General features: G+C 34.1%; 1 protein-coding gene across 1 annotated transcript; it reads right to left on the reverse strand.

Moving 5' to 3' along the window:
* Positions 1-585: 585 nt before the first annotated feature.
* Positions 586-24,869, reverse strand: LOC134715691 (peptidyl-prolyl cis-trans isomerase FKBP8-like). The gene is made up of 11 exons (XM_063578042.1): positions 24,697-24,869; positions 13,071-13,753; positions 12,507-12,654; positions 11,991-12,078; positions 10,915-11,025; positions 9,788-9,862; positions 5,498-5,609; positions 4,820-4,909; positions 4,271-4,348; positions 3,316-3,450; positions 586-2,793 (listed from the first exon to the last, which is right to left on the reverse strand). Coding segments are annotated over exons 1-11 (1,608 nt in total). The 5' UTR covers positions 24,698-24,869; the 3' UTR covers positions 586-2,706.
* Positions 24,870-25,371: the final 502 nt, after the last annotated feature.

The raw sequence follows: 25,371 nt of genomic DNA on the forward strand, positions 1-25,371 counted from the left end.
AAAAATATTGGACACCTTTACCATACACTACCATCAATAACAGACCCGATTGAGAAAGAAGACATATAAAGTAAAACAAACATTGAAAAACAGTTGGTATAGAAATACAATGTGGTAGAGTTAAGCCAGTTCTAAATGCCAACAAACATCACCAATTGTCCAATTTAGTCCATGTTATTGAATCACACACAAAATCTCCACAATGGCTACCAACAGGATGTCCACTAAAGCTGATCAAGGAAATAAAAGAGACAATAGGTTATATAGAAAACAGGTTAATAATAAGAGTTTGGCATCTGGTATCACCAACTGTCACTCATTGAGGACCTCACATAGACCTGTGATGTACTTTTTATTCATATTGAGTTGATGTCTTAGTCAGTAGACACATGTACCCTTAATCTTTTATATTCATTTCTACCAATTATGTGGTGTTATAGAAGATCAACTTTGATTCTTTGTGAGATTACTGTATTCACCAGACAGTTACTTTTTGTATTGCCATCAAATATTTTGAAGAAATGAAAATCTTTCAATTTGAAGAATTTGAAAGATACAAATACATAAATACAACTAACTACAATCTACATCAAAATTATGTTTATTTCTCTGATTTATTTTATTTTGCATTGTATTCACATACATGTTTACAAAATCATGATAATTTTAATAGTTGAATTAATCACATATTAAACAATATATTAAAAGATATTATTGCTAAAATGTATAACTTTCATTATTATGCATGACACATTCAGCCAGAAACCAATTCATTCATTACTAGTAGAGGAAACAAACAACATGAAATATACAGTACAGACTTCAGTAAAACAACTGTCCATATTTATTTGAGTCATTTTCTAAAAGCTTCTTGTCCACAATCTTTCTTACTTAGAAAAAAAACAATAATAAAAAAGATATCATGTAACATCCATAACAGGTTCAAATAATTAAAATAAGTTCTAGCAATTGTCAATCTGAAATTAATTTTCTAGCACAGCAAAAAATAATAAAACATTCAACAAGTCACATTTAAGAAAGACAGGAATAAGTCAATAGGAATTTATTTTTAATGAGAAATGTTCCTTAACAATGGTCAAAATTATTTTTAATTGAAATCCTGAGTTATCTCCCTTATAAATTGAAATAATTTGGTATAATTCTTTATTCCTATCAATAGTTTTTATACTGAGTAATAAAGATGTCAAACTTATTCAAAGCTTTAAGAGACATCCTTAAAGAGTCCATTTAACAAGATAAGAATATCTATAAAAGGTGCATATACTGAATATATCAAAACTGTAGTGTGTACTGGCAAAGAAACGAAAGTTTTATTCTTTTTCTACAAACCAAAAGAACCAAATTATTCAATATTAATGATAAAAGTAAAGCTATCAGGCCATCAACCTATTCTCTGAAAATAATTTCTCAGCAAAATGTTTAAACAGAATACTATTACAATGTATCTGGTTTATATTTGGTGCTTTTAGAATATTATGATTTATAGGGTAAAATCTGTTCTGTGTGGATTTAATATGTGGAGGCATTTTATGTCTCTGACTCAGATTTTGATCATCTTGAAGATTAAAAATATGTGGTGGGATATAAATATTGAAAACGAAACCCCTCACCAAAATATTTAACATACAGTAGGTACTGTTTTTATAGACGTTTCTCTTCATAGACACTATATATAGGATGACATGAGGTCAAATATAAAGGTATTATGGGTATTTCGTACAAAATTTTTATAAAATATAAATAAATGTTTTCCAAATTTCATCAGTTGATGAACAATTTTCCTCACACAATTTCAACCTTATATTTCAACATAAATATCTTCCACACCCAATCTCATTAAGTTAGTTGCTAGAATTGTTAAGATAACATGCAAACTGTACATTTTGACATGGATTTCCTTATGATGTTAGTTTTCAAATATCTACTGAAAAGCATATACTTTAAAATGTAATAAAAACAATTTCAACATGAAACAATTACAAATCGGATAAAAATCTCAAATCATAACATACTGTTCTTCAAAAAAGAAGTGACGCATATAAATTTGGCCCCAAACAGTCTCAATGTTTTTACAGACTGTCTCCACTATATGATTGAAATGTTGTTAATATTTATGGATCATGGGATATATAGTAAAATATTTACCCACAATATCCTGAATATGTTCAAAATAAACATTAACCATGGCAACTATTTCATAAGGTGTTACATTTTTTTCATTTGCCTTATAGATTTTAAAAAGAAAGATAAAATATGAATTTTATATGACTCCTTAGTCCTTAACGTAAACTAGATAACAAATGCCACTTTCTTTTAAATCCCAAATGTTATAGGTCAAGTATTTAGGTCAAGTATTATTGTGTTAAGTAGAATTAAAAAAAAGTACCTCAGTAATAATGCTTCTTTGCCTTTTTTAGTATATATCACATTGAAAACTACATGGTGTACAGTAAAGGTGTTATATTCTGTAAAGGCCCTCGTAAACATTCTAATAACTAACACTTTTTTATTCACAACCACAAAAAATGAGGTCCAGAGTAGAGTAACAATAGGAGATTGAAGATGAGAGAATGCCTGAAAACTAAGTGCCTCATTTGTCTTCAAAATGAATGAAAAAAATGGTTTATAAAAAAAAACCAATGAGATACAGGTTTGAGAGATTTGAGATGCTAAATGAAGTGATCATTAGTGATGTCCATATCTGTATGCCGCCAGTCCTGCTGCCACCACAGCCGCTACTCCTCCACCTAACACAGCCCATTTCCACGATTTCTGAAACAAAAACAAGGACTCATTAAAGTTATACAAGTAAATAATGTACTCAGGATTTTCTAGATTTATTTAAATAATGATTGTTTTAAAACAAATATTTTAATTATGCAAATATATGAATCAGAAGTTCAAATTTACTATCAAAAATTAACTTGATGAAAACTTTAACCTGAAGCAAGACAGACATAGGGAAAGAATGAACAGATGCACAGACTAAACAAGAATGTGTCCATAGTACATGTATGCCCTATCTATGTTCAATGGACCGTGAAAATGGGGGAAAATCTCTAATTTGGCATTAAAATAAGAAAGGTCATATCATAAGGAACATGTGTACTTGGACTTCAACTTCATCAAAAACTAACTCCAACAATAACTTTAACCTGAAGCGGGACAGATTGATGGTCAAAATAACGGATGGACCAATCCACATCCTGAAAACAAAATGCCCATAAATAGGACATAAAAAAACACCATAAGTAGGACATAAAAATCCATTATAACTATATACCAGGTACAAACCTGATTTGTTGTTGTTAATGTTGCTGCTGTTGGTGTTGTTGTTTTTGTCCCTAACATCTTTTTATACATGTTTTTCTCTACCTCTGTTTCTTTACTGATTTTCTGAGATAATTTCTTGATTTCTTGTTTGATAACCTATAAAAAAGATATTTTAAAAAATATTTAAAAATTTCCTTCTTTTTAAATCTAATAAATAAAATGTCTTTCTTCAGAAACATGTCTCAAGTGTATTTCACAGATCTTAAAACTAACCTGATAAAATATTATGTCTTTATTCTTTTTATATAGGTTCTTCTTATTGGTTAAAAAAAATCATATAACAATTGATAAATGATTTTACAAACTGAATACTTGAGGATAACAATTTTAAAATCATTAAAATATCTAATTATCTTTGGCATTACTATGATGAAATTCTTTTAAAAGGAAACAATCTCTTTTTACTTCGCGGTCTTAAATAAAAGGAAAAGGATCATATTCAAAATCAAGTATGAAAGTAATTTCACATAGACTTCAATTTTAACAAATCAAAATAGCTAACTAGAATAAATGGAAATTGGGAATATACTCTCATTTCATTTATGAGTGTAAGCAATGAATAAAATGTTTATCTCTGCTTCAACAAATTAATGACAAGTATGTGTAAGAACCAAAATTTTAATTCCTATGTTAAAGTACAACAAAAATCTCCTCAATTCTTATATTCAATACAATCAGAAGCATCCTAAATTTCTTATGTTATAGTACAATAGAAATCTCCCAAATTTCTATTGTCACAGCAAAATCAGAAACATCCTTAATTTCTTATGTTACAGTACTGTTACTGTGTGAAACGTTCACAATTCTTTATGTTACAGTACAATCAGAAACATCATAAAAAAAAATATGTTACAGTACAATAAGAAACCTTCCACAATCTATTCCCATGCATTGATAATAGGTTATTATCTCTTACCTTAGATTCTGGCTCTAGTCTAAAGGCTTTCTGTAAGTATTGGATCCCTTCTTTTGTATTACCTTTTGCTGTATGGGCCTATAATATAAATATTTAGACAATCATACTTTCCTAATGTTGACTTTGTAATGATAATAAATTAATTATATTTTGTATCGTACTTTATATGTCTTCCATCAGTTAAAGTTATGTAAAAAAAAAAAAAAATTAAATTGTGTTACACTATACGGACATATTGTCTTTTGCTGTAATATTGAATGATTTTTTTTGTGCTGTAAGGAACTTTAGCAGACTATTGATAGTATTTGTTGAACTTATTACAAAATGTCAAGATTAGGAAAATAAAGACCTTTTAAATATATAATTTTAACAGACAATTGTCTATAGGTGAAGACCAAATGTTGACATGAAGATGATTTAAAGTCTTTTTTTTTATCATTGGGTTATTGATGTATCTGAATCTCTTTTTATTTATGTAGCCTCCTCGACTTTAAACATCAGTTAAATCTTTTGAGATATCTATCACTTCAAAAAAAGAATTCTGATTACCTTTCCAAGTCTGAAAAGGGCCTTGACATTATCTGGTTGTAAATCTAACACTGCCTGACAGGATTTCATTGCTGCATCATATGCTTCTACCTACAAAATAAATGGCATCAAAGTTAACTTACAGAATAGACTTCATATATAAATCCAGACAACACAATAGAACACAGTACAAATGTGGCAGTTATATATGTACAAAATATCTCAAATCTTTAAAATATGTAATCTAACATAGGAAACTGTAAAAAAAAAAATCCAAAGAATATGTGTTGTCTGTTTTGTGTCTCAAAGGAATATAAAAAATAAAGAGATTCGGTATGATTGCCAATAAGTTGGCAAATATAGAAACCATTTTGTCCATATGTCATAGTTGGCATGATGACTGTAAAACAAAAAACAAAATTTGAAAATACATTTCAAACTGCATGAACTGTTATTAGAACTTTTTGTATTTTGTCAATTCTTAACCTCCTGATAATTCTGATGTATTTTATCCTTTAACACATGAATGATACCCTCAAATACATTTAATGAGGTGATTATCCAAAGTACATGTATATATTTCAGAAGTGTATAATGTAGGTAGTTGATGTTTTTCTTCCATGACCATATTTATAGTATATATTTGCTGTGTCAAATTTAAACAATTTTCCAAATCATGGGAAGACTGCTAAATGTTACCTTAAGTTGGCAAGCTGCCATATTGTTACAACACTTTAATCTACAGTCTGCTAGCTCCTGGAGTTTTGAAGGGGTACCTTGTAAGGAACCGGATTCCAAAATCTTTATTGCCCTATTATGAAAAATCAAAAGTCTTCGTAAAAGCTATGAATATAATCCTAATTGTTATTTGTATATGCTTGCTACTTTAACCTATGAATAATATTATTTCAATTTAAGATATATATTTGTTTGTTTTAAGGTAGATCATAAGTATATATTTATTGAGACAGAATTTTCTTATAATTTGCCAGAATGAAGATTTTACTATGCTCTTTTCAATAATTTAATAAAAAGTATGGGTCACCATGCTATTTTTCAAGCTATGAGTTGTTGAAAATTGCCAAAATTTGGTTAGTTTGTTCATGAAAAAACTCATTAGTGTGCATAAAAAAATTCTATGAGATAGAATTTTGAAATAAATTGTGAGAAGATAGGTTTCATAGTATGTTTTAAGAAAATAACAAGAATGAGTCCACAGTACACGGATGCCCCACTTGCACTATCATTTTCCATGTTTAGTGGACCGTGAAATTCGAATAAATTCTCTAATTTGGCATTAAAATTAGAATGATCTTATCAAAGGGAACATGTATACTAAGTTTCAAGTTGATTGGACTTTTACTTTATCAAAAACTACCTTGACCAAAAACTTTAACCTGAAATTTGCACTATCATTTTCTATGTTCAGTGAACCGTAAAATTGGGGTCAAAACTCTAATTTAGCATTAAAATTAGAAAGATCATATCATAGGGCACATGTATACTAAGTTTCAAGTTGATTGAACTTCAACTTCATCAAAAACTACCTTGACAAAAAACTTTAACCTGAAGCGGGACAGACGGACGAACGAACAGACGGACGGATGAACAAACGGACGAACGAACAGACAAATGGACGCACAGACCAGAAAACATAATGCCCCTCTACTATCGTAGGTGGGGCATAAAAAGAAAACATGGTGTCACCGTAGTTGTTTTCTTGTTTACAAGTGAAAATTAAAAAATTCCCTATTAGCCTAGTATAAATTTTGTACTAAAAGAGTTATCTACCCTTAAATGGCTTATTTGAAAAAAAATATTTTAAAAGAAAGAAAAAGGTATTTGTTAAAATATTTTTTATAATACAATTAATTAACAAGTTTTCTTTACATGAAGAAAACAGTCTAACCATCGAATTGCAAATCTGTCTTTAAATTTACAGATTAAGGCAAATAACTAGACTGATTTTGTACTGTGATTGTACAATCCAAGATGGCGGTATACCATCAATCTACCTTAAAACTTGAACTTCTGACTATATTTCACGTATCAATAAAAATTTCTTGAAAAACTGTTTGAAGCTTGGCCTACATAAAAAGTATTTATTTTAGTTTCAAACTGTGTTTACCGAGTGACAAGTAGAGGAGCTATTGAATGCAGATTTGCGACAGTAAAACATAGTTGAACATAGGCCAAGCTTAAAACACAATATATTTATTTTCAATCTAATGCAAAATAAACAAATCAGTCCATTTCAGTCATTATTTAAGCATAAACTTTTATTCCCTGAAATGATGTTATTGTCTAACTAAACAAGTTTACAACATATATATGCATTAGACTTCAAATTTTAACACCAGACATGAAAGGCTTCTTGTAGGCCTCTGAATGTTATTCAATAAGATAACTAGAGGCTCTCAAGAGCCTGTATCGCTCACCTGATTCTACTTGGGTTTTTGAAATCATATAAAAAAATATAAAATTTGGCTAAAAGTGACAACACAACCTCATTTATAAGAAAAGGAACATGTTTAATTTCATTCAAAAGTCCCCCACTGGCGGCCATCTTGGATGACGGATCGGCTACAAAGTAACAACACTTGGTCAGCACCTCATAAGGAACATTCATGCCATGTTTGGTTTTATTCCATTCAGTGGTTCTCTAAAAGAAGTCATTTGTATGCATTTCCCATAGGGTCCTATGTTAAACTAAGTTCCCTGCTGGCGGCCATCTTGGATGATGGATCAGCTACAAAGTAACAACACTTGGTCAGCACCTCATAAGGAACATTCATGCAATGTTTGGTTTTATTCCATTCAGTGGTTCTCTAAAAGAAGTCATTTGTATGCATTTCCTTATAGGGTCCTATGTTAAACTAAGTCCCCCGCTGGCGGCAATCTTGGATAATGGATCGGCTACAAAGTAACAACACTTGGTCAGCACCACATTAGGAACATTCATGCCATGTTTGATTTCATTCCATTCAGTGGTTCTCTAAAAGAAGTCATTTGTATGCATTTCCCATAGGGTCCTATGTTAAACTAAGTCCCACGCTGGCGGCCATCTTGGATGATGGATCAGCTACAAAGTAACAACACTTGGTCAGCACCACATAAGGAACATTCATGCCATGTTTGGTTTCATTCCATTCAGTGGTTCACTAGAAGAAGTGATTTGTATGCATTTCCAATAGGGTCCTATGTTAAACTAAGTCCCCCGCTGGCTGCCTTCTTGGATAATGGATCAGCTACAAAGTAACAACACTTGGTCAGCACTCCATAAGGAACATTCATGCTATGTTTGGTTTCATTCCATTTAGTGGTTCTCTAGAAGAAGTCATTTGTATGCATTTCCCATAGGGTCCTATGTTAAACTAAGTCCCCCGCTGGCGGCCATCTTGGATGATGGATCGGCTAAAAAGTAACAACACTTGGTCAGCATCCCATAAGGAACATTCATGCTATGTTTGGTTTTATTCCATTCAGTGGTTCTCTAAAAGAAGTCATTTGTATGCATTTCCCATAGGGTCCTATGTTAAACTAAGTCCCCGGCTGGCGGCTATCTTGGATGATGGATCAGCAACAAAGTAACAACACTTGGTCAGCACCTCATAAGGAACATTCATGCCATGTTTGGTTTCATTCCATTCAGTGGTTCTCTAAAAGAAGTCATTTGTATGCATTTCCCATAGGGTCCTATGTTAAACTAAGTCCCCCGCTGGCGGCCATCTTGGATGATGGATCGGCTACAAAGTAACAACACTTGGTCAGCACCCCATAAGGAACATTCATGCTATGTTTGGTTTTATTCCATTCAGTGGTTCTCTAAAAGAAGTCATTTGTATGCATTTCCCATAGGGTCCTGTGTTAAACTAAGTCCCCTGCTGGCGGCCATCTTTGATGATGGATCGGCTACAAAGTAACAACACTTGGTCAGCACCACATAAGGAACATTCATGCCATGTTTGGTTTCATTCCATTCAGTGGTTCACTAAAAGAAGTCATTTGTATGCATTTCCAATAGGGTGCTATGTTAAACTAAGTCCCCGCTGGTGGCCATCTTGGATAATGGATCGGCTACAAAGTAACAACACTTGGTCAGCACTCCATAAGGAATGAATATTCATGCTATGTTTGGTTTCATTCCATTTAGTGGTTCTCTAGAAGAAGTCATTTGTATGCATTTCCCATAGGGTCCTATGTTAAACTAAGTCCCCCGCTGGCGGCCATCTTGGATGATGGATCGGCTACAAAGTAACAACACTTGGTCAGCACCCCATTAGGATAATTCATGCTATGTTTGGTTTTATTCCATTCAGTGGTTCTCTAAAAGAAGTCATTTGTATGCATTTCCCATAGGGTCCTATGTTAAACTAAGTCCCCGGCTGGCGGCCATCTTGGATGATGGATCGGCAACAAAGTAACAACACTTGGTCAGCACCTCATAAGGAACATTCATGCCATGTTTGGTTTCATTCCATTCAATGGTTCTCTAAAAGAAGTCATTTGTATGCATTTCCCATAGTGTCCTATGTTAAACTAAGTCCCCCGCTGGCGGCCATCTTGGATGATGGATCGGCTACAAAGTAACAACACTTGGTCAGCACCTCATAAGGAACATTCATGCCATGTTTGGTTCCATTCCATTCAGTGGTTCTCTAGAAGAAGTTCAAAATGTAAATTGTTAACGACGACGACGACGGACGACGACGACGACGGACGACGGACGCCAAGTGGTGAGAAAAGCTCACTTGGCCCTTCGGGCCAGGTGAGCTAAAAAGAACATGTTCATGTTAATGTGAGTTTTTTTATTAATTGTTGCTTTTCTTAGCTACAGACAGGTAGATAAAGGATTTTAATCTTGTTGTTATCCAATTAAAAACATTGATACAAATTGATGCATTAGAACAATTTATGTAACTCATGAAAGTAAACCTGTTTCCATTAAAAACTGACTAGATTGTTGACATAATGTACACTTTAACTTACTTATTGTATGAATTAATTGCCCCTGCATAATCGTTTCTTCCAAAAACCTCATTGCCTCTTTCTCTCTTCTTTTCCCTACAAGAAAAAATATTTCTGCAATACCTACATCCATATTTTTTTGGGACATCAATTTCAAAATTATCCTTTCATATTTCCCATTGATAAGGAAAATTTTGAAGGACTGAGGCCACACACCATACTGAGTATGCCAACAACATACACATTTGATTTGTTGTTGAACAAAAAATGAAATTAGAAAGGGAGAGACAATGTCACTGAAGTTGTTGAGCCAATCATCAAACTTAAAATGTTTAGTATCAATTGGTAAACCAAATGCTTGATATGTCAAGTAAATTGCATGTCTCAGAAAAAAATTGTATGTTTTATTTTGAACATGTTTAAATAAGGATATTTGTGACTTTGAATTCTTCCTTTGAGAGACTGATTTAAAGTCTAATGTGCTCTCCCCCCTCTTTCTCCAGTGCTTTGATGAAGGATACATGTTTCCTTAGTAGCTCTATTTGATTTCCGATTATTTTAAACTGAAAGAAGGAAGTCTATTGCAATATAAAAAGGGAAAAAGTAATACATGTACATGAAAAATTACAACCAATAGTGCTTAAGAGTCTTACTAATGATTCTCTTAATGTATACTTAAATGATACCAACAACAAAATTTGCCCTATCAGATTCTATGAATTTCTATTTTTCAAGTTTGCTTGCCACCCATCCTTTTTCATTTGAAAATTCTGCATAAATACTTTCTATTAAAGTATTTCTGAAATTCTGTAAAATTGTAGCAGAAAGGACATATACTTATACACATTAAAGCTTATACATGTTATTTCTCTAAAGACATATTTAATAAATGATTTATCTTTAAACGAAATTACAACAACATGATCAATAAGAAAAAGATTATTTTGCAATAATGGTGAAATATTTCTTTTCATGCTAATAACTTAAAAATAATAATTTGTATAAACTTAATTAAAAAAACTTGTAGACTTTCATAGCAGAATGCACAATTAGCTGATGTCATCACTTTAACACATAAAAAGAATGTCATAACAACATGCAATCAACATATAAATGAAATATTTCATTTGCTGTTTTAAAAAACTTACGCCATATCATATCTCTCATCCACATTTAGTTTATTTATATCAGGAGCCTCTTCTTTCTTGGTTAACTTAATCATGTATGTAATTGTAGCATTTGAAGGAATGTCTGGTTTCCTGAAAATTATATCAAATGATGACAACATAATTATATTGGAACAGATATAATATCATTGATAAGGCTTTGCGGCCATAAAACTTTCGAGCATGATTTTTGTACTCAGACTTGATAATCAACCCATCAAAATGCTGGATTTCAAAGTTTTATGACTTCAACCCAAGAAGGTCTATTTAACTATAAACTCAAATAAACCCTGTTAAGTGTTTTAACTTTTTAAACCACCACATTTTGTAGCAAGTTTTGCATACTCTGTAGTTTATCATATCATGCGTATTGACCTGTCATTTTACATTGGTAATATTTATTGGAGCTGTAGTCTTTTAACTCTATCTAACTGTAGATCATAGATGTCTTTTTTTTATTTCATGAAGTTGTTACGTTCCTGTCTTCATGGTCTTATTGTTGTATAATCTTGATCACCTTGCCTTATTTGTGTACATAACTTGTTAAATTTTAGGTTTTTATTAGGTTAATGGAAGACTTTTGCCTACAACATTAGCAATGTTATTAAGTAAAGCAGAAAGGACTCTTGATAGATCCCTTAATTTATACATATTATGTAGCTATCAGATTAAAATTACATTAACATCATATTTTTAAGAACACATAGAATTAATATTCTTTAAAATGTAATCCAATCATCAAAATCAATTGAATGTCTTCATTTCAGGCTTGAAATAAATGGAATGTTGTTGCTTAGGTGTTAGGTGTGTGTTAATTATAAGGTGTTGTTTTAATTTGGAGCAAGAAAACAAAAGCCCATTGCAATAGTGAAACCCTGCACATTAAGTGATATAAAAAAAAAATGATTTATAGACCCACGAGTCCTTTTTAGTGATATAAACTTGAAATAAAGAAATCCATGTTATAGGTTGGTTTTGTGCACATTTAGGCATATATACAATGTAAGTAGTAAATAAAACACCCAGCAAAAATATTAAAGTACTAATCTCCTGTTTACCTTCCTAGTTCTCCATAAGCATATTTTGCATCAGTAGTTAATTCAATTGTCTGTCCAACATTTGTTGTCATTACACCAAGATCCCATGCTACAATAAATAGACATTTTTTTTTAACAAATCTTTTTTTTCATGAAATATCATATAAGTAACAGTGCCGTATTATACAAACAACTCAGATACATGGAATGTAGAATTTGTCCTTCTACTGTGGTTTTTTACTCTTTGGTCGGGTTGTGCTGTGTGTTGAAAACCATTTATAAACTCTAAATTTTTTTTGTCTGATAATTTTACTTCAATAATGTTAGTTTAAACATATTTATTTATAGTGGATTGGGAAACAAGTTTTACAACTTATATTAATCAATAATGGTAAACTGTCAGTAGTAAAAAAATATGTAAGGTAAAGGCTGTTCAAGTTAGTGCTTAAGACCTCCCAATGACCATCTAGACTCAGAACAGCTGATATATTGAGTTTTTTTAATAAACTGTTATTTCTCAGTGTTATAAGGTAATACCTTGTATAACATCCCCTTCACCAACAGGAAAACTCAGGTCTTCTATAATGTCAACAACAGTCCCATCTTCCAACTTGCCACTTGTGTTAATAGTCACTATATCTCCATGATAAGGCTTTATGTCTTCAACATCTTCTCCCTCAATTACCTTGGAACGAAAATATACATTAAACTGTCAGTGTCACACAAAGTAGTATATTAAATTCACCTCTCTTTTAATCATTTATCTTTTTGAATTCCTTTACTTACATGACTTATAAATAAAAAAATTGCTGATGACTAAAGGGACTTTAAAGTTACTTTATGTATTTTGAACACCCAGGTGACTAGATATCGCTTTTGACAGTAGGTACATAATTGTAGAGCAAAGTGACAGACAGGAAGGCAATGTCTTTGCATCAGTCATCTGGTAGCGTATATGTAACATGTGTAAGTGAGCTAGTTTATAATTTTAATATACATGTAAAAAATCTTTTCCTTTCTCTTTAATAAACATTCCCTAGTAAGTCTAAGTAACTATACCTTTCTCTTAATAAACCATACCCTAGTAAGTCGTAACCATACCTTTCTCTTTAATAAACCATTCCCTAATAAGTCTAAGTAACCATCTTCATCCTCGCCATTCTTTTTTTCTTTTGTTTGATCTTTTACATCATTTTCCTTGATGTTATCTTGATTTGATGGAGTGGCTTCTTTTTCCTCTTCTACTGAACTTGATTCTTCTTTAGCCCCTTCTGATTGTTCTGAATTTGGTTCATTTGCCTTATCCTCTGAAGAATTTTCATTTATTTCACTATTTGAACTAGCTGAATCTTTATCCTGAGTTTCTGACGATTCATTCATTTGTTCTTTCTCGTATTGTTCGTCAAACTTACACACCTCTGTAACATATGTAGCTATGTTTTTAGAAAAATCTTTCACGATTCCATCGGATATGTCATCAGCAATGTCTTCTACGATTTCATTAGGCACACTTTTACTCTGAATGGTGTCAGTTTTATCTCGACTAGAATTTATGGAATCACTATTATTTGTTTGTTCTGATATATTGACACTATCTGTTATTGCCCCTGTTTGAATATTTGAGTCCCCTGTTTTATCTGGAAAGCCATTGACCTGTTTATTTGACACATGGGCTTGACTTTCACTTGCTGTTATGGATTCATCCACATTTAAATTAAATTTTGCTAGCTGTTGTTTTCTTTGTTCCTCTGTGATGGCATTAGTATTTTGGTCACTATCAGACACTAAAATTATATAAATATTAATAAAAATCAAATACTCAGTTAACTTGTCAAGTCCATAAACTGTACAAAGTTGCAAGTGTCTCATTATTCTGATCAATTAATTCACCAAAAGCAACAGCAATTTACTGCCTAAGAGTCAGCCAAAGGCATGATTAACAAAAATGTGTACACAGTACACAAATGTCCCACTTGCACTATAATTTCTATGTTCAGTGGACGGTGAAATTGGGGTCAAAACTCTAATTTTGCATTAAAATTTAAAAAGATCATATCATCATGATCATGGAGAACATGTGTACTAAGGCCACACCAATTTAATTTCTTGTTCTACAGATTTTTGGACTCCAAAAATTGGGGCGAGCAAGCGATTTGAAAATTTTAATAAAAAAATATTTAATTTGCAAATTTTTGGGGCAAAGCTTAAAAAGTAAAGGCGAACGGTTATAATTTTTTTTTGTAAACATAAAATAGTAGGTTTTGACTATATTAAAACTTGATTTATCACTTGTACCTTGACCTTTCTTTAATTTATGAAGTACTTTTTCCCTGTTCAACAAGAAATAATTGAATAATTAAATCTGGTCTATGTATGTGTGACTGACAATGAGACAATTTTCCATCCAAGTCATAATCAGGTTCAGAACCCCTTAATGATATGAATATCCCTTTTATGAGGGGTCAAAATAATTTATAATATATTTTTATGGTAAAAACACTTTCAGTACAAAAAGGCTTATATTTTCCCAAAGAACTATACTATTTGGTATTAAATTGTCAAAACATGTCCAAGAATTTTGTAATGATTCCTGGACTTTAACCATGTTAACACATTTACTTAACAGTTAAATATTATTCAAAATAAGTGGACCCATCCCTCTTTTAGAAAAGTTGTTTAAAATATATAATGTATTTCTCCTCTTTTTGAGTAAAAAATTCTAATTTGTCAAAGGTTTTGTATAGTAGCACTGTACAAGTCCTTAGTATTTCGATTTTCTTTTCTACAACAGTAAACATGGTAAAATGACCCCTTCATGGTCCTTGTCTGAGGGAGGGTTGGTCCCAACCTGATAATAACAAACATAGGTCAAAGTACGGCATTTTACACAGAGCTTTGATCAAGACCAACGAGCAAGCTATAAGGGACCACAACTTAGTATTGTACACAATTCGAACAGGAAAACCAACGATCTAAATTATATTTCCAAACGGGGAAAATACCAATGAACCACATCAACAAACGATAACTGCTGAACAACAGGTCCCTGAATCAACCAGGACAGGTGCACACACCTGCAGCGGGTATGACCGTCACCATACATTATAATTGCAGTAGAAGGCAAATCCTTCAGAAGTTCTTTGTACTTTATTTTAACAATGAACATTTTTTTATAGGGAATATAAGTTAGGGGGAAAGAAACCAACTTTTTGTTCTGTACTGGTATTTCTATTTATATCGGAGCACTCCCGCTTGGAATAAATTGGTTTCATGCTGAAACAAATATTCTCGCAGATATTTACAGTGTTGTGGGGTGCTGAAAGGTTTAAAATCGTTATATAAAAGCTAGACTGTGATTTAAAAAAACAAATGCTGAGATCTTTATATAATATTTACAAAAAAACGGTGCGGGAAATGGACATGATTTCATTTCCGGATGCGGGAAGCAGGGAATATAATAAAAATTAAAAAAATCTGTTTTGAAAAAAATAGGTGCGGGCGGGTCCGTCGAACAAGGAATTAAATTGGTGTGGCCTAAGTTTCAAGTTGATTGGACTTCAACTTCATCAAAAACTACCTTTACCAAAAACTTTAACCTGATGCAAAACAGGAGAACGAAATTACATATGGACAACCAGATGAATGGACACACAGACCAGAAAACATAACGCCCCTCTACAATCGTAGGTGGGGCATAAAAAACATAAGTAGTAATTATCCAGAAGGAAAAATAGTTCAATTTTCAAAAATAACAATAATAAAATATTTTTGTTAGCTCCCTTTGAACAAAAGACTTCAACTGGGACAAGTTGTTGAATTTCCTGCTAAAGTTAGTTGAGATATATATAGATAAATATCATTTGGGCTTGTATCATTTTCAATTTAGACTTGTTTATATTTTATCATTTGGGCTTGTATCATATATATGATCGGTTCATCCTATATTGACTCTTAAAATTCAAGAGTCAATCTTAAATTGAGGGTAAATTATATGGCCTTCCAAAAACCGTTTCGATCCCTAACATCCATTTGACATCACTGAGGAGACATATATTGTCAAAATCTAGATGTGGTGTACAAGAAAAATATTGACACCTTGTGTTTGTGGCATAACATCTTGGCCACAAGTTCATTGTTTTCTGTTTAGTATTAAATTTATATTAAGATCCATTTTGTTACATCTTGTGATCAATTTCATTTGGCAAACGCCAATGGCAGTCAGCAGGGTTAAAGAACATCAGTTGTTCGACCTGTTAGTCAAATGCGTTTCATTTAAATATATACTTTTTCACTTTTTTTGGTCTTTTGGAAAATACTGTTAGTGCTGTATTTAGATTCTTCTACAACAAAATTTGTTTTACAAGCACACGTATAAAAATTGTGTTTTTTATCCAACGCAATCATAGGTTTGAATGTAGTTTTCATTTTAGACTTGGATATATAAATATATATATAAAAAAGAACAATAAACATACATGTATGTACATTGTATTTCACAGAATGTACATTTGTAGTATATGATATTGTCTTGCAACCAAAATTAAAAGATGTGAAACACCCATGTCTTTGATACTCCTTTAAAGAGTGAAATTCTGAGTTATTGATAATCCAAAAATTGGGCATTATTTTATTTTTTCACTGTCAAATGCAAGGTTTGTCTTAATTCTATAAAAAAGACCTCAAACACTCATGGTCAGCAAGAACTGCAGTCGATCAAGCAGAAAGTATTCTTCACCACAAAGACATAGTTGGCAACACCTGTACTGGTAGACAAGGCTTAGGAATGACACATTTCCAACAGTGGTCAAAGGCAACACCAAAAGAGAAGAGTAGCATGGTACAGTCAGAAATAAGAACAGTAGAAGAAGAACAAAGAAGGGCGAAAGCAGTGGAGCTAAGCCGTCAAGGTGCATGGATGAAGTGGAACTTGCCAGAAAGAAAGATCACATGGGCAGAGTTATGGAGGATGGAACCATTCAGAATCTCATTCATGCTTAGGTCAGTGTACGATACACTTCCTTCCCCTTCAAACTTACACCAGTGGGGACTGATAGAAGAACCAAGCTGCAAGTTATGTGGTGAACGAGGTACTATGGCACATATACTTTCAGGCTGCAAGGTTGCTCTGACACAGGGAAGGTATCGATGGCGACACGACAAGGTCCTAAAACATCTAGCAGAAATCCTTGATATAGAGAGAAAAAAGAAGAGACCATCAAAAACAGAGGCAAAACAGATCAGATTCGTTAGAGAGGGAGATACTGGACATGCAACAAAGTCTCAACAGCACTTCATCTTGGACAAGGGCAGTGATTGGAACATGAGAGCTGACATTGGAAAGAAGCTTGTGTTTCCAGAATGCGTACAGACAACCCTACGCCCAGACATTGTAGTGTGGTCACAGCCGTCAAAGATGATAGTTGCAATAGAACTGACAGTTCCTTGGGAAGAGAGATGTGAAGAGGCATACCAGCGGAAGAAGGAAAAGTATACAGAGCTGATGACAACATGTAGAGAGAGAGGTTGGAAAGCATGGCTGTTCCCAGTAGAAGTAGGCTGCAGAGGTTTTCCTGCACAGTCAGTATGGAGGATGCTACAGGCAATGGGAATAGTTGGAAAGGCAAGAAAGACAGCAGTTAGACAGCTAGGGAAAGCAGCAGAGCGTTCATCTTGCTGGTTATGGCATCGCCGAGATGATCTGAGCTGGAAGCCGAGTGCTGATGAGTAGAGGTTTGGCCACCTCTACTGACCCGCCGACCGGAGGATGTAATGGTACAGGGTCGAAACATCTGGTGAAGGTTGGAACCATCTGAAGACATCAAAGCACCCGGCAGAGAGCGACAGGGATTCAAATATGAAGAAAGATGAGCAGTCAAGAGAATATGACAGCAGAAAAGCAGAATACCACCATCTGTAAGTAATAATCATTTCTTCTGGGAAACCAGTGACCGTCAGGAAAGGCTGAATGGAGACTGGGGAAGACCAGTGACGCTGGAGAGACAGCTGACAACCGGGAACAGACTGGTATGGGCACTTGGGGTCAGCTACCCTTAGTGTGGTTTTCGTGAGGGAACACCAAAGACAGCTACTACACAGAATAAAGAAGTATACCCCCAGAGTCTCCCGAGAGGGGGGGAGGATGAGAGGCTCAACCAAACAGATCAAACGGCAACGACTAGGAAACGAAAACGGACAACGACACAGATGGTGCAAACAACTTTGACAGGAGAGAAGGCAGAGGCTAAATGCCATTGTGGAAAGATCTGCAAGAACCAAAGAGGCTTAAAGATCCACCAGTCAAGGTCTGGATGCAGTCGAGGAATTGTTACAGAGCAGCGCACAGATTTATCTGGTGAGACGCAGGAGAATCCTAGCCAGGACACAAACCATAGCGCAAGGAATCTCTCAGCATCAGTCACATTCCACGACAGCAGTCAAAGCTTGAATGATGAGGAGCCTATTGCACAGCAAAGGCAAGAGACATCACATCAGAAAGAACGGATAGCATGGCCAAAGATGAACAGCGAAGCCCAATGGAGGAATCTGAACGATGATTTAGGGGTAATTCTAGAAACATCACTCCAAGGATGTGTTGAGAGGAGAATAGAAACACTGACTACACTAGTATATAACATCGGGAAGGAGAGATTTGGTATTGAGGAGAGAAAGGAAAGGAGTAACATCAAGCAGACGCCAAACAGGAGAGAACAGAAGATTAAACAGCTAAGGAAGGAGCTCAAAGACCTAAACAGAAGGTACAAGAAAAGCAATGAGATAGAGAAGTTGGGAAAAGCTTGCATTACAGACAATGTCAGAGAGGAATTGAGAAGAACTAGAAGGGCAGAACAACTCAAGAATAGCAATAAGAAGAAAGTGAAAAATAGAGCAAACTTTATTATGAATCCATACAACTACACGAAAACACTGTTGGGTGGAGAAAGAACAGGGCATCTGCATTGTAGTAAGGAAGAAGTAGAGAAGTATCTGCATGAAACACACTCAGACAAAGAAAGAGAGACACCTTTGGGATATTGCCCAAGAGTTGAAGAAGAAAAACAACCAACGATAGAATTTGAAACAAAGGAACCAACATGGAAGGAAGTTTGTGAGGTGGTAAAAAAGGCAAGAACAGGATCAGCACCTGGGTACAGTGGTGTACCATACAAAGTCTACAAGAAATGCCCAAAGATACTTAGAAAACTGTGGCAGCTATTCCTAATACTATGGAAAAAAGGAACCATTCCTGAGAGCTGGCAGAAAGCAGAAGGATGCTTTGTACCAAAAGAAAAGGATTCAAAAGATATCTCACAGTTTAGGACAATTTCATTGTTGAGCGTCGAGGGAAAAATCTACTTCTCTGTATTGGCAAACAGGATGACAAAGTATATGGTAGAGAACAGCTACATTGATACATCTATGCAGAAAGGAGGTATTGCAGGGTTTTCAGGATGTGTAGAACATACAAGTGTCCTTAGCCAACTCATACATGAGGCAAAGACAGGAAAGAAGAACTTGGCAGTAGTCTGGTTAGATCTGGCAAATGCGTATGGATCAGTACCACACAAATTGATAGAGATGGCAATGGACCACTACCACATTCCAGAACACATCAAGAAAATAGTCTTAACGTATTTTGATGGAATACTGCTGCGATTTACTGTAGATAACAAGACCACAGCATGGCAGAAATTAGAGAAAGGAATAGTTACTGGTTGTACCATCTCACCAATACTATTCATTATGGGTATGAATATCATCATGAAGGCAGCAGAAAGAGAAACAAGAGGTCCAAAGACAGATTCAGGGATTTTTCTACCAGCAACAAGAGGGTTCATGGATGACCTTACAGTAACAACATCATCCCATATTCAAGCAAGATGGATACTGACAGCACTGGAAGAAGTAGTCACTTGGGCAAGGATGAAATTTAAACCAAGGAAATCAAGATCAATGATACTGAAAAAGGGGAAGATAACAACAAAGTTCCAGCTTAAGATCCAAGGGGACGAAATACCAACAATAGTAGACAACCCTATAAAGTGCCTTGGAAAATGGTTTGATGATACCCTTAAAGACAATACCAGTGTGAAGACAGTACAAACTCAGGTTGTAGAATGGCTTAAGAAGGTAGATAAGAGTGGATTGCCTTGGAAGTTTAAGGCTTGGATATACCAACATGGGCTGTTACCAAGACTGACATGGCTTCTCATGATCTATGAAATGACAGCAACAACAGTCGAAGCTATAGAGAGAAAGATAAACAGTCACCTAAGAAGATGGCTAGGAGTACCACCAAGTTTTACAGCCATAGGCCTTTACATTAGATCATCACAACTACAACTACCTTTAACATCAACTTTGGAGGAATACAAGGTATCAAAGAGCAGACTTGTTATGACTCTCAGAGACTCGAAGGATAGCAAGATCAGTGAGGCAGGAATACAGACACGTACTGGACGTAAATGGTCAGCAAGAACTGCAGTCGATCAAGCAGAAAGTATTCTTCACCACAAAGACATAGTTGGCAACACCTGAACTGGTAGACAAGGCTTAGGAATGACACATTTCCAACAATGGTCAAAGGCAACACCAAAAGAGAAGAGTAGCATGGTACAGTCAGAAATAAGAACAGTAGAAGAAGAACAAAGAAGGGCGAAAGCAGTGGAGCTAAGCCGTCAAGGTGCATGGATGAAGTGGAACTTGCCAGAAAGAAAGATCACATGGACAGAGTTATGGAGGATGGAACCATTCAGAATCTCATTCATGCTTAGGTCAGTGTACGATACACTTCCTTCCCCTTCAAACTTACACCAGTGGGGACTGATAGAAGAACCAAGCTGCAAGTTATGTGGTGAACGAGGTACTATGGCACATATACTTTCAGGCTGCAAGGTTGCTCTGACACAGGGAAGGTATCGATGGCGACACGACAAGGTCCTAAAACATCTAGCAGAAATCCTTGATATAGAGAGAAAAAAGAAGAGACCATCAAAAACAGAGGCAAAACAGATCAGATTCGTTAGAGAGGGAGATACTGGACATGCAACAAAGTCTCAACAGCACTTCATCTTGGACAAGGGCAGTGATTGGAACATGAGAGCTGACATTGGAAAGAAGCTTGTGTTTCCAGAATGCGTAGACAACCCTACGCCCAGACATTGTAGTGTGGTCACAGCCGTCAAAGATGATAGTTGCAATAGAACTGACAGTTCCTTGGGAAGAGAGATGTGAAGAGGCATACCAGCGGAAGAAGGAAAAGTATACAGAGCTGATGACAACATGTAGAGAGAGAGGTTGGAAAGCATGGCTGTTCCCAGTAGAAGTAGGCTGCAGAGGTTTTCCTGCACAGTCAGTATGGAGGATGCTACAGGCAATGGGAATAGTTGGAAAGGCAAGAAAGACAGCAGTTAGACAGCTAGGGGAAGCAGCAGAGCGTTCATCTTGCTGGTTATGGCATCGCCGAGATGATCTGAGCTGGAAGCCGAGTGCTGATGAGTAGAGGTTTGGCCACCTCTACTGACCCGCCAACCGGAGGATGTAATGGTACAGGGTCGAAACATCTGGTGAAGGTTGGAACCATCTGAAGACATCAAAGCACCCGGCAGAGAGCGACAGGGATTCAAATATGAAGAAAGATGAGCAGTCAAGAGAATATGACAGCAGAAAAGCAGAATACCACCATCTGTAAGTAATAATCAATGACATGTGCACTTAGCCATATATGACATATGAATAACTGAATGTACAATGATTTTCAATTTGTATAATTATTGATTCTGATTTTTCGTTATTTTTTTCAAGGTCTGTAAGGATGACCAAAATGTACCTGTAAAACATGAACTATAGTATTGATTGACAAGTCCAAATAACCCATTGAATCCTCATTGATTACCTGATTACCCCTTGTAATGTAACAAAAGAGGCCTTGTATTCACTATATGTGTGAAATATATTCATGACAGGTGCATAGTTAACTGTAACATGTGTAAAGAGTTGTTAATGATCATGAATTATTTAGTTAGCTTTCCTTTCAGTTTGTCTATCTAATCATTTTATTCATCACAATAAGGAACAGGCTATTATTTGAACTTGGAATTATTTTGAATTAAGGAATTTGGACAATTTCTTGTGCTTGAAATTTTTAATAAATTCCATGTTTATTCTGTACTTTTTATGCTCTGTGCTGCGCACAACACTTTCTATTACAAAGAAGATAGAACATTTTCAATAGAATGTACTGTGCCGCGCACAACACTATCTATACAAAATACATTTTATGGAAAGTGTTATGAACTGCTCAAAACAAATTTATACCAATATTAATATAAACATGCATGGAAACTATCAAAAATTTCAAGCACAAGAAATGATGCAAATTCCATAATTTAAAATAATTCCAAGTTCAAATAATAGCCTGTTATTGGGCCTTTTTTAGTGTTTTTCTAATCTTTTTGACCGGTGTGATATCTAGGTCAATGATGTTTTACATGTCTTATGATGTCTTATATTTTCTTTTACAATTTTTACAATTAAATATTTATCTTTGTTTCAGTTGTTCTATATAAACATGATAAAGTATACAAATAAATACAAATTTTTTTTCTGCCCTTTGGTTGGGTTGTTGTCTCTTTCACACATTCACCATTTCCATTCTCGAATTACACATGGTGATATTATTTTGGATGATTTCAAAACTCCAATTTACATGCCATGTTTTATTAGAGACAAAAACCCTACACTTTTTTTATGTATGATAAGTTGTCCATTCTATGAACATGATGAAGGAACCCTTAAAACTTTGAAATATGGTCCTTTCTTTGAAGGACACTTTTAACATCGACCTTACAAAATTTCATAATATCAGTGACATAATTTACTGTGAAAAAGTGTCTGGTGGACATACTTTCATAGCAGACAATATCTTATCCAACACATGCATTCACTTGCATGACTTGTATGTGCAAGCAGCATGAGTCTCTCTTTTATGAAAATACTCAGATGAACCTGCAACCTCTGGATTTATCTGTCTTTGCAAAAGAAGAAATTCCTAAATATAACTCAAGCAGTGAGTTAGACAACTTTTATTATTGATTGTAATGCAACAGTGTTTGTAACATTTGTTTTGATAATAGATAACGTCACCAATTTTCATGGCATCAATTTACTATTGCAGACAAGGTATACAGTATACCAAATTTCGAAAGTATTATTTGTAGACATTGTTTTCTGTGAGTTTCATAAGAATGATCATGAAGTGGGGATATTTTATTTTAAGCTATGGTCGCAATTACCAGTTCACTGGCTCCACTAAATTATCACCAGTAAACTTTTAAAATTTGCATCCATCAAATCACCAATTGATGCCATTTGTAGCTTAAAATACAATACAGTTATCTCCTTAATCTCCAATACTCAATACTATAGTGTAATTAACTGGTTGTTTCTGTATTGGCACTGGTATAGATTCAAGGTTTGCTGTATTGGCCGGTGAAAAGCAATATAGATCACATGATTTATATAACCAGGCCAATGTTACCAGTAAGACATATGCTGTTTTGTTAGTATTTGGAAGAAGAAGTAAAATGAAGAAAAATAAATATTTGAGGTGTCTAGTGGTGAATGTTTGAGTTAATATTATAAACTCTCTATGACTGTTCGATGTTGATATTTGGTCTCTTAATCTTAAAATTTATAGAATTGATAACTTAAATATTATATAGACTATAGGCCACATTTATAACAAAAAAAGATGTAAAAATTAATTTTTGGGTTGTTCGGTGGTGTTCGGCTGTGCGCTGTGGTGTTCGGTGGTGAAAAGACCTACCGCAACAAAATTGATAAATTCATCAGCATAATCAGAAAAATATCAAGACAAGTCTAGTAATGTTAAGGTTCATGTGGACCCTATGGCTAAAATGGCCGTATTTTCACCTCAAAATTTTCTCTGAGTACAGGCAAACATGTGCATCTGGAAAAGTTTTAAGGCATAGCATGCCCTAGATAAATAGAATTCAAATGCATTGTATGATGTAGAAAATTCTTAACTTAACTGGATTTTGCCGTACACTTTTTTTCGTCTCTGCAGAAGATGATAAAATTAACAAACAGATGAGTTTACCTTGATATGGTCCACTCAGGTACACAGTTTAAATAACCAATTATTGTCAGGTATCTATTGTCCATCTAATGTCCATGTCAATTGAAAATGCTCACTTTAATTATTATCTGTGGGGAAGTTCTCAAACCTGTTTCCCAACTTAGTTTATTTTGGCAACTTCTGCAGGAAGGAAAAAAGTGCACGGCAAAATCCTGGTAAGTTTTTATTATTATAAAACATAAAACATACTTAAAATTCATTTATCTAGGGCATGCTATGCCTGATTTTTTTTACAGATGCGCAGGTTTGTCTGTACTCAGAGTAAATTTTGAGGTGAAAATACGGCCATTTTAGCCATAGGGTCCACATGAACCTTAAGTATGTGTTATGTCTTATGAAAATAGAAAATTTCAATATTATATTCATTGCAAACAATAAAAATAATCCAAATCCTGTAGTCTGTATCCTACCTATAATAATTTAGCAAGTGTTTGATACCGGGTCTGTAGATCATGCTGTAAAAAAGGTCAAACATGCACCCTCTGAACAGCAAATGACGAAATTCATAGCAATTATCTATCTACAATCATTTTCTGGTAACTTACATATTTAATGATCTCATCTACTTACTTTCTTTGTAACTGGAATGTTTAAGTGACAGTTAGAAAAACAAATTGCAAAATACGGGAAGATAATTTATCAACTTTCACTTCTGAATATCTTTTACGACATACGATTACCGGTGCATGTTCAATAAAAACAATGATCCTAATTAAAAGCATAGCTGATTCCAGATTTATATATAATATTAAATAAACATGTATTAATCAAATTTTAAAAAAAATGCAAATATCAAAAAAAATAGATTCCCTTACACGACAACCGCAAATAGTGTATACGACTGGTTACTTGAGAGAAAAGGCCCAAGACCACAATTAATGACCCCGCTTTTCGTTGTCCACGAATATAGTTCCTTTTAATTAGAGTGTATTTTTCCTTAATTTTTTTTCTTTCCTTTCCTCACTCATTCCTTAAATCTTTTTGGGTGGAAATGAAAGAAGAGAGGTCAAATAAATTTTTGGAGGTTGTATTTTAACTGATTTTGATATGGAATGAGTGATTAGGTCAAGTGCAAAAAGGTGATATTTACAGTTTTCGGAACATCTCTTGACTTGTCAATAGGGGTATGGATGTGTATTGGCTAAATTTGTAAAAGTGATTGCTTCAATCTTTCTGAATTTTGGATATATATTTGGACTAGGACAATACATTACACACACAAAAAATTTGACAAAAGTGCATGGT

The sequence above is a fragment of the Mytilus trossulus genome, chromosome 4 (assembly GCF_036588685.1).
Source record: "Mytilus trossulus isolate FHL-02 chromosome 4, PNRI_Mtr1.1.1.hap1, whole genome shotgun sequence".
Taxonomy (NCBI): Eukaryota; Metazoa; Mollusca; class Bivalvia; order Mytilida; family Mytilidae; genus Mytilus; species Mytilus trossulus.